Raw genomic sequence first — 11,039 nt, 5'->3', positions numbered from 1 at the left:
TGCAGTTCCCCCTCGTACATCTCTGTGTCATGATGGATCGATGCAGTGTCGTCCCTCTGCGACTTAACTGTCCTGCCGTTGGTGCTTGAGCCATGAGAAAATGATGTAATTAATAATCATTACGTAGATTTCTGAAGCATCTTTCATTCAAGTGTTTCAAAGCTCTTTACAAACACTCATTAATTAAGACTCATAAGACCCGTAAATGGCATAAAAGGTATATGGGGATCTCTTTAGGGCTGAGATGAAGCCATCTCTTGGGCAGGATGTTGCAGCTGATTGACACCCTATAGCAACTGCATTTTCTCTTTTGATATTATTTTAGTTAACCGATGCTCTTTGATACATATTTGTACTTGTGCCCAGAGGCTGGTTTGATGATAATGAACGGAATTATTATATCTTTTTTTTGCATAATGAACTGAATTATTTACGTGGCACATTACCTAAGAGGCTGCGAATAGACAAAAATATTCAAAAGGTGAGCAAATGTGAAAGAACGGGATGAATCATTTAGGGAACACTAAACTAACATCTTTGGTCAAAAAAGTTTGCACCCAGCCCTTTACAAACATGCACAATAACTGACAGTATAAAGAGAGCCCAAATACAAGCAGTCTGATCCTCCAGTATACTGCACACAGATTTCTCTTTCTTTCCATGTAACTGTGTGTGGTTAAAGGGCCTGGTTTTGCCAGCCAAGCTGTAGGTTTCAATTTATATGTTGGGGTTGAAGCAGGGTGCAATATATTACAGAGTCCTGGTCTGCCAGGCTGCCTAAGTTGCAGTTGGTGGTAAAATTCCCATGAAAGTCTGTATTCTGGACCCACTTTCCAACCTTACACACTGATCTTTTTTCTACTGCCAAACCCATAGATCCCAGCTGATATTGCTCCTCTGGCTGGTAGAAGCAGGCAGGTTTATTTATTTAGCTACGCATATCTGCTTCAAGCAGAGTGGACCCTTTCATGCTGGGACACGCAGTCTCCTGAGACCACACTACCAGCTGCAAAGTGACAGTTGCTGCCATCAGTAAGGCAAGGCTGTCAGAAACCTGGCCAGCTGGCAACGTGATTTTGGGGTGGGTAGATTGTAGGCATCCCCCATCACACTCGATGAGGAAGACTATGTTGCAATTAATTTTCAAACAGCAGCTCCTTTTCCAAAAACCTCATCCAACCTGTCAAACCCTTCGTGATAATTCAATTATCTTTGCATCAGATTCTAGATAATTGATGAAACCTCAAGCTACAAGTATGTTTGGCATGAATTACATTTCCTGGACTGCAATTTTCTCCCCTTTTTGGGAATATGCAGAAGGGCTGAAGCTCCAATCCACAGTTAGTCACTCAGCCTTGGACCCTGGAGATCTGAACTGGGAGCATGAATAACATCAGGTTCTGGAGTTTTTAACAGAACATGACAGTTTAATTAACTGAGCAATCAGTTGTAATATGACTTCAGGACATAGGTTGGCCAACATCAGAGAAGCTGGGGGACAACTCCCTAAATTAAAATATTCAAAGAAAAAAAAAATGCCTCACTGCCTGGTGATTTTTCCCTTTCCATAGCTAGAAAAATAAACAAACTTCAATATTTGAAAAGATCTAAATGGGATGCTCTTGTTTGGACAGAATTAATAAAGCAGAACAAGACTTCATTGATAGCTTGGCGTCTTTGACTCAGATAATTAATCACAGGGAACTGCTCTGCTCAATTACAGCATTCAGAAGAACACAAATGCAACAAATCGTGTTACAAGTCATTGCCATCTCTCACATCTTAGGGCCAGGCTATTAATTTATTTACATGTATTTACATGATGTTGGGATTCTATCTCATATATAGACTTCTCGCTACTTTGGGAATACAAATCATAAAAAATATATGACTATGGGCTTTAACAGCCTAGATATTACTCTGGAATCAGTAATAATGTCCAAAATATCTAAGAAGTCAAAGATGCCTTTGTACAGAAACACACTACAAGCTTAAAAATCATATATTCTAAACATTGCCATTAGCATTGTTTAAAAATTATACAATCTTATTTTGGACAAATAATGAGACACCTTAGACAAACTTGCAAAATAAGCAATATAAATACTAATCACTTACAATCCAAGAACTAATGGTTGGGGAGAGTGAGAAGGATGCAGCACATACGTATAATGGTGCACAGCAGATGCTGGGAAAGCTGTAAAATTAGGAGGACACAACTGATACCATCACAGAAGTGGCACTCCAAAACTGCAATCGCAGCAACTTCAATTGCAGACTTGTATTTTTCTCCTTTTTTTTTTTTTTTTCTTTCTTTTTTTAATGGGGAAACAAGTGGCTGCATGCACATGTAAAATTCATGGCAAATTTGGATGTGGCTGACCTCAGTCCATTAGCCTTAGTGGGAACGGGAGGTTGATACTGGCTTTTCAACTGTGCTGAGGACTTCAAAGAAGAGAATTACCCCACATCCCAGCCTGGCAAAAATTAACTGATTTTATTAAAATATTGCAATCCCTCCTTGTCTCCTTTCTCTGAGTACATGCCCAAGGAGGAAGGTTTGTTCCTCTGTGCCTGGCGGTTGGGCACAAGGGGCAAGGGGCTTCTGTCTGACTCTCAGTGGGTGGGTTATAACCTGAACCTTGAAGTGTAATACAGAAAAAAATGGGGGTAAAAAAAAGTAAAAGGCCTCACTCCCAGCAGAAAGGGCTGCGTCAGTGACCTGCTGCTGACGATCTCTGGACATCCAAGCTCTGGGGAAGGAGCACTGAGTAGGAGCATAGACATGGCAAACAGAAAAGCCCTCACTGCAGCTTCTGCAGCTTTTCCCAGCCCTGACCCTGCTGCAGGCTGCTCCTCACAGCCCTTTCTGCAGGGCTTCTGTGCCCCTCTGGATTTATTCTGCTTTACTGAAAACAAACCAGATCGTTCCTACCGCCAGTATGTCCAGGTGGGATTGCCAGTGTTGTGTGGGGCTCACCCTGGATGACCTTTCTCCAGTTCCCAGTGTTTTTCCCAAATTCTTGGCCATTTATGGTGTCATAAATACTTGAATAAACCCAAGTTTTTTTAAAAAAAATCTAGTTTAAAACCCTTTTCTATGTTTCTCCATTTATGCATTTTTTCCATTTTGTTTTCCTAAATGCCTCAAAGAGTGAAGTGATGCAGCACATGACCAGCACTCGGGCATTTCTACAAACCAGGGATACTGGGAAAAGACACAGCTGAGTGTGATTTTTGTCCCTTCAAAACTTTCCTGTGAGTTACAGGACAGAGAACATCCACATCATTTTTAAATGCAAGAAAAAGACACACCCCCACGAAGCACAAACGCTGCCCCCAGACATAACCGCAGCATTTTATCCCAGACTTTCTGTCCGTGAATTCAGCTGCAAATTATTTACCCATCCCTTTCCTCTTCGGGCAGCCTCGGGGAGCTCAGCACCCCAACTCCCGCTCGCCAGCAGTCTGGGCGCACACCAGGAGAGGGTGCCAAGCCCCCGGCTCCTGCGCTACCAGACTCTGCACGATTTTCACAAAGTCCCGCTCTGGCTGTCTCGGAGCCACCGGGCTGCAAGGGCTGCGATTAAAACACCAACCAACGCACCCCGGATCTGAAGGGAAAGCTCTTCTTTTTTGACCAAAAGGTGCCCCAAGACCTTTAACTCTGTTTCAGCGGAATCGGCAATAAGTGCCTGAAACTCGCCTGAGGATAGGCAGGATAAACAGATTTTTTTTTTTTGCTATATTTAAAAAAAGGATCTGGCTCTTTGGGCTCGCGGCTGGTGGACGTGGGCACCGCTCGGGAGAGAGCTGAGCTTCTGGAGATCCAGAAAACCCCGTCAGATCTGCGAGGCACAAGCATAAACTATCAATTTATGCTGCAAAGCGGCCGGGAGCTTGAGCAGGAATAAAACCTGGCTGATCCATGAAGTTTCAGAATGACTGTTATAAAAATTCATCTTGCACTGGGAGGCGCAGCTTTTATGCTAAACCCGAATTCCCGGGCAGCCGTTGTGCCTCGCTCTCCGCTCTGCCTTTAACACTTTGGAGAAACCCACGGGATTAAGGGATAAAATTAAGGGGTTAAAAAAAAGCAGACCCCGAGTAAGAAATTTCCCAGAGAAGGGGCCACGGACCCCTGCGCGCCTCCCTGGGCTGTGCGTGAGTTTTAAAATCCGCCCCCCTCCCCTCCCGGTGACACCCGGGCTGCGAGAAATTCCCCGCAAACCCGCCGGGCCGCGGCCCCCACGCGTGTCCGTGTCCGGGAAAGCTGCAGCCGCGGAGCCGCAGCATCGCCGTCTGCGGGCACCTGGAGGGGGTGGAAGGGGATTTAAAAATATTAACGATAACGGCAAGAATAAAAAGCCGGGCTGAGGCGTAAAACACCCCAAAACGTGGGCGCAGGTGAGGGGGGCCCCGCTCCGCCCCCCCGGGACTTCCCCCCCCCGCCCGCCGCGGGTGTCGCAACCGCGCCCGGCCTCAGCCGCGCCCCGCCGGGAAGGGGGGGGGGGGGGGGGGGGGCGGCGCGCAGGCAGCGCGCAGGCAGCGCGCAGGGGGCGCGGGCAGCGCTGCCGGCCCCGCCGGCCGCCCCGCGCCGCGGCGGTTGCGCGGCCGCGCTGCGGCGCCGCCGATGCTGTCGGTGCCGGTGCCGGTGGCGGGCGCGGGGGCGGCGCGGGGCGCGGGCTCCCTGCCCCGCCGGCGCGCCATGTGCAGCGGCGTCGGTTGCTTCTGGGCGCTGCTCTCCGCCGGCCTCTTGGCCGCCTGCGCCGCCGCTTTCCTCTCCCCGGCCTGGCTCCTGCCGCCCGGCCGCGCCGCCGCCGGCTTCGGTTTGCTCTGGCGCTGCGCCGGGCCGCCCCGCGGCTGCCACGGCTCCGCCGGCCCCGGCAGCTTCGGAGACATCCCCTCCGGTTCCTGGCAGGTGAGCGCCTCCCCCACCGCGACGGCCCCCCACCCCCCCCAAGGTCCCCCATCACCTCCCCGGCATCCCCCTGCCCTTCCCCAAGCTCCCCGGCGTCCCCCCATCACCTCCCCGGCATCGCCCCGACGTGCCCCGGGATCTCCGGCACCCACCCCCCCCCCATCATCCCTCCCATATCTCCCCAGACCTGCCCCAGGCTCTCCAGCATCCCTCTGTCCTCCTCACCTCCCTAAGGTCCCTGTCATCACCCCAGCACCCCCCGTTCTGAGCCAGGTTCCCCAGCACCCCCCCATCCTGTCCCCCAGACCTGCCCCCGCATCCCAGTCTTGCCCTGAGCATCCCGGGCATCCTCTGCATCCACCCGCACTGCTCTCGAGCATCCCTTTCATCCCCTGCATCTCCCCGTGTCCTGACCCTGAGCATCCCCTCAGCACCCCCTGGGTCTCCCATGGTCCCCGTGGGGTCACACCCCTCTTTGGGGTGCTTGGCAGCGCTTGGGGTGCTGCACGGAAACCTCCCGGGTGCCTTTGTGGTGGTCAGCGCAGCCTGAGTGTGGCCACAAAGCACATCCTGACCTGGCCACCCTGCCTTGCCGGGGCTCCCGGCCGGGGCCACACATCCCTCCAACCTGGGTGTGCAGGGAGCGGGTCGGGGGAGAAAGGGGGGAGGTTTGGTGCTCCCCGGCAGGGCACTGCGCATCGCTTGCCGGCTGAGTTCACTAAGCAGGAGAGGAGCGGGGGGGGGGGGCTGAAACTGCTGCCCCTGGGACACGCGGATCCAGAAATCGAGCCTGGACGTGGGAGACTGCGGCCGTTCCCCTGCCCGGCCAGCCCGGGGTGGTGTCCTTGCCAGGTTTTGGGAGGAAGGAGTACAAGGCCAAGGTCTCCCCGCTTGCCCCGTGGGGCTTGGTGTTGCTGGGGTGTCCTGGGGTGACAAAGAGCCACCCATCCCCGCTGTGTGTGCGTGGGGACCACACAAAGCCCAGCCCCGGCATCCACCACCTGATCGACCCTGCCCTTTCTTCCTCCTTCCCTTTCGTTTTATTCTTAGTGTCTTACCCTGAGGTTGTGAGTGTGATTTCACTGCCACGGCTCGAAACACGTGAGCTTTGACTTGCTCTGGGTTGCTACGTTGCAGGAACCCCGATATCAGGGCCAAGTCCCCAGGAGGTCGTGGCTGCACCCCACACGATGGGTGTCAGTAGTTGAATTTCTCAGCCTGCCGTGAAGCTGTGCTGTTCCCTCTCCCAGATGCCAGGTCTGTGTGTGATTGCTTAAATCCCATCACGGTCCTTAAAATTGTCATCAAAGACAAATATTGTGAATTGCAAAGAAAAGAACTGGCTGCATAAAATCCTTCCTATTTATACAAAAATGTGCAAAAATGCTCTTGTTTCCGTAAGTTGGCCTTTGTTCAGCTGTTTTTGCAAATGCAATTCAGATAAACACTTCGAAGTAATAACAAACTTTAAAGATAAGAATGAAGCTCAGCAGTGACTCATTTGAACAGGCTTCAGCTACACGCAGCCTCAGCCTCTGAAAACACTTTATATCCAGAATATAATGTAACGCAAAGCCTCTGAGCTCCTGAGCTTGGGCTGTGGTAGGGATGAATAATACATGGTACCAGGTGGAGTTTACAGGGGATTTTGGTGACACATCTTTGTCACCTTTATTAATACCACCCAAGTAATTCATGAACAACAAACAGTGCAGCCTCTGTCAGGGGAAAGTGCTCCCCTACCAGCTTTCTGCCATGATGAGGATGCGAATACCTGTTGTGATGGTTATTTGATGAGGTGGAATATAATAAAATGTCCCTGACAGCTTTGCTAAGGCAGGCAACAGCTTTGGCTTTCGTGCATGACAGCCCTCGGAACCTGCACGCCTCCGTGCTCAGGACGGGGGGAGCTGAGAGCTGTGAGCCCCGTCCGCAAGGTTCAAACAGGAGGTTCTTGGTTTTGGAGAGATGGGGAAATTGTGGCTCTTTTTTCTTTGCTTTCAGAACTTGTTGACATTCATTTCCAATCTTTCAAGCAATCTTGTGGGCAGCTCCTTCTTTAAATGAAAGCCCAACGTGGACGGGAGTCTAGGAGCTTTGGAAAACAGCCACCAGCTTTTTGCTGAAGAGGCAGAGGCTGGTGAGAAGGGTGTGAAGCTGTGGCTGTGGGGGCAAAGGAAGCAAAAGCCAACATGGGGATCAGGAGCTTTCCTAGGGTGAAGCTGATGGCACATCTGGGGAGGATGCTGAGAGCACATCTGGGGAGGATGCCCACCTGCAGCGCACAGGGGGTGGGAGCAGCCCGCAGCCGGGATGTCCATCTCCAGGGAATGTTGTTCTTTTTGTTTCCTGAAACGTGCACGTTTACCGCGTTTCAAATGTTTCCCTGTTCAAATGTGCCGATTTGATGAAGGGGTGGGGAAGTGTTCAGCCGGCAAATGATCGTTAATGCCAGTTGTGTGTTTGCACTTGGGGGATTATGTTAATCATGCTACAAATGATGCTTTGAATCATGTCTAGAGGTTAATTAACATGCCTTTCTTCTCTTAAGAGGGCCTTCATGTCTGCTTAGAGTTGCTGGCTTTTTTCTGCTTCCTTTCATAATTACTTTGCAGCTCTCTAATATCATGGGTACCTTTAATTTAACCCTGTCAGTGCTGAGGCTGCTGGGGCTTTGCATCGTGCTCAGCATCACGATGGTGATTTGATGGGTGGAATATAATAAAATATCCCTGATGCCTGGAGATGTGGCCAGGCTGTCCTGTGCAGGCTGAGACCTTGCAGGAGCTGATGGAAACCAGAGAGGGTCTGGCTGGAGCCAGGTGAGGAGGGAGGATGGTGATGGTGATATTGCCCCAGGGCCACAGCCAATTTTTGAGTGGGGCCCTTACACAGACAATTAATGGAAAGGAGGATCCATTGTGGGAGGACCTGGAGCTGTGAGGGCTGGAGAGGGGCATCCCGAGGGGTGCAGGTGCCATGGGGAGAAGGGATTGCTCTTGGGAGGCCAACTGATAGAGCTGGGAAAAACAGATGAGCTTTTCAGCTCTGAGCTGCTTCATCACATCTCACTACTTTGCTTTTTTTTTGGAGCCAGATCGCTGTGTGCGTATGCGTGCGTGCAAAATAGTGCTTCATCCTGAGCTAATTTACTTTCTCTTTCAGTGGGAGCATTTGGCTCCTGGGTTCCTGTCTCAGTGCTGCACTTTGGAAGCTAGTGCTGCTTCATTTCAAATTTCTATTTTTATTTTTCCAGATAGTCTCCAATTATTTTCAGGCTTTGCCAATCACGTAATCTAAAATAACAAAGAAGCTGATCAGCCCATGGTATTCAGGTTAAAACCACATGGACCACTTGCCTATGAAGCCAGAGATGCCCTGCTGGAGCAGAGCACAAAATAACCCACTCAGGACAGGGGGAAGGTTTTGCATAGCCTGAGGAGTTCCCTGAGTGGGTCTTTCCTGGGTTTTTGCCCATAGTAGGACTTGAAAAGATTCAGCGAACCCTAGTGAAAATGCACAGTAAAGCTACTTACCCCTTCATTAGAAAATGCTGAAAGGTTTCATAAACCTTTGTTGCCGGTTTCTCGCCGTGTCAGTTCAGCATTGGGTTCCCAATGTAACCTGAGGTTTGCCAGTTGGGATCAGGTTTGCGGAGCTATGCAGCAGCCCTGTTCCAGTGAAGAAGCATGTGGGGTGCTTGTGGGCATGGGAAGATATTTGGAAAATCTGTCACTCCTCTTCCAGCACAGGCTCTGGCACAAGGGAGAGCTGAGCATTTTGCAGTGCGACCCAAGCAGGGAGCCACGTGCGAGATGGGCTCTTGAGCAGAATCTGTTCTACCTCTGGGGGCCGTGTATCAGGCCAGCGTGTTAATTTGGGATTATCAGGAAATCAACTTTTAGCTCCTCATCCTAAGAACTTCCCAAGGGAGCAGATCTTTCCTGGCTTACTCTGTCTACCAGTTTGATTTTTAATTGCACTTACACAACCTTGGCAAGAGGTGTAAGTGCTCGGCAATTCTTGAAATCACCATCTTCCTCTTTATGCATATTACCTTGCAGTAGACTTTATCTCCTTTCATTAGCCACCCAGAGTTTTTTGACCTACATTAACAGAACAGAAAATACCTGCTGTTGGGAACAGCTGTAATTCCTGGGCTCTGGCCCCATGCTTCAATGCCCGAGTAGCAAACCATAACCAGGACTTGCTGACCAGTGAACCGCTCGCCACTAAGCTGGGCAGAAGCTAGTGCTGAGACAGGGCCAGCTTATGGGTGGGCTGTGGAAGGTCAATTTGATTGAAAAATACAGACAGACTGCTCTCAGGATTAATTCTATCAACTCTGCTCTCAACAGGAGACACAAGCTGCTTTGCTTAAACAAAAGCTCGGAGAGGTGGGTATTAGCCGCGGCGTCACTGCTTGGGCTGCGGGGCCAGGGACTGGGCAGCAGCCGGGGCTTAGCTGAGACGTGGCCACTCATGACAGTGATGACCGGTTCACGCTGGGTTGCCTGCCCACAAACCTGCTCAACAAACAGGGAGTCCTCAGCCCTTGGGAAGGGTATGGCCTGGGCACATCAGAGACATGAACATTGCATTTCCCCTTTGTAGGGCCCAGAGCAGAGTCTCCCTTCGGGGTCCTCTCCACTAGCTCTCTAAGGAAAAGCCAGATGGGAGAGCTTTGTGACCTGTGGGGCGTTCCCCAGACCAGGACCATGAGCCCAGCTTTGCCACTAGTGCCAGGAAAAGGCTTATCCCAAGGAAGGATAATAACAGAGTGCGGGTAAGAAGGTCTGATCTGGTACCCAGCGACAGCACGCTGCTTGCTGCCTAATTAAAATTTCATTAAGTTGGTTCGCATCTCTTGATGGAGGTCACAGGCACACCATTGATGTGCTAATGTCTTACTTTTTCCCTTTTTTTTCTCTTTCACCACTATCCATCATCCTCTTAGATAAAGCAGTGCCATTAGGAACTGCTTTCCAGCATCCCCAGATGCAATGGCACTGGAAGAAAGACAGCTGTAATTCATCAGACATATTATCTGTCTCTTATTTTCTCCTTAATTAAAAAAGCGCATTTTTTTTTTTCTTGAACTGCTTTGGACATTAACCCCTCTGGTGTTTGCGTTGAATACCCTGTTTAGCTTGAAAGTGGGAAAGTTACCTGGAAGGCCAGGACTGGCCAAGCTGTATCTTGTGGTTTTATTTTTGCTGAATTTTGTGTGTCAGCTGCTAAATCTAGGCTGGGGAGAAGTGCTCCCCTGTGTGTGCCGCGGAGCGGGCAGGTCCCCATCAACCAAATCTTTCATTTGAAGGGGAAGAAATGAGGACTGGAGCCTTATTGCCTCCTCTGCGTCCCTGTGCCCCAAAACACCCCGGCTCAGGGGACTTTGACACAGCAGCCACCTCCCCAGCAGCATCACACCTGGAGCTCTGCGTTACTGCCAGGCTGGTTTGGGGAGCTCGGACCCACTCCCACCGTTCCCATCGGATGACACCAGGCACTTCCCAGCGCTGCTGGGCCGGCGATAGTGTCTGCATGGGAGCAGGATGGAGAGGGACTATCAAATAGGAAGGAGAAAGCTCTCAGATGGCGCTGAAAGGAAGGTAATTGCCAGGGAGGAGAAGATGAGGACGTGTGGGATCTTCTTCCTGGCCGTCGCTTTAATGCCGACCAGATGGCGGATGTTTGTTTCTGTGACTTGTGTGGGGGAAATATGAACAAGCTGCGAGTCTTGATCCACCCACCCCTGCGCACGCAGCATCTCCTGCAGAGGCAGGCACCCCTCTCTCGTGCCCAGGTGGGTATTCCTGGTTTTTACCAAGATTTCTTACGCCTTTGCCCCAGGAGAAGGCACTGCTGTTCTGGGTGTAGGGCAGTCTCGCCCAGCGTGATGTGGATGAAAGCAGGGGTTTAGGGTCCAGTGCAAAACTCTCGGGAAGGTTTGGGAACAGTTGAAGGACTTCGCAGCCATGTGGTGCCAGTGCCACCAACCTGGGGGGGCGGAGGGGCACAGTGGGACCTCGTGGGGCGCTGGGCTGGAGAGGAGGCAGCTTTGCTGCTCCAGCACCACTGCTGCCCTGCAGATAGATACCAGTCTGAGTATTTGCAC

At 50.9% G+C, this 11,039-nt stretch overlaps 1 protein-coding gene across 1 annotated transcript in view; it reads left to right on the top strand.

Moving 5' to 3' along the window:
- Positions 1-4,633: 4,633 nt before the first annotated feature.
- Positions 4,634-11,039, top strand: part of LHFPL7 (LHFPL tetraspan subfamily member 7) — a 65,649-nt gene continuing 59,243 nt past the window's right edge. Inside the window, exon 1 of the mRNA XM_074889930.1 lies at positions 4,634-4,921. Within this exon, the coding sequence (XP_074746031.1) occupies positions 4,634-4,921 (288 nt within the window). The remainder of the gene's footprint in view (positions 4,922-11,039) is intronic.

Source organism: Strix uralensis, chromosome 20 (genome assembly GCF_047716275.1).
Source record: "Strix uralensis isolate ZFMK-TIS-50842 chromosome 20, bStrUra1, whole genome shotgun sequence".
NCBI classification, from domain to species: domain Eukaryota; kingdom Metazoa; phylum Chordata; class Aves; order Strigiformes; family Strigidae; genus Strix; species Strix uralensis.
This window is presented reverse-complemented; position numbering and strand designations above follow the sequence as displayed.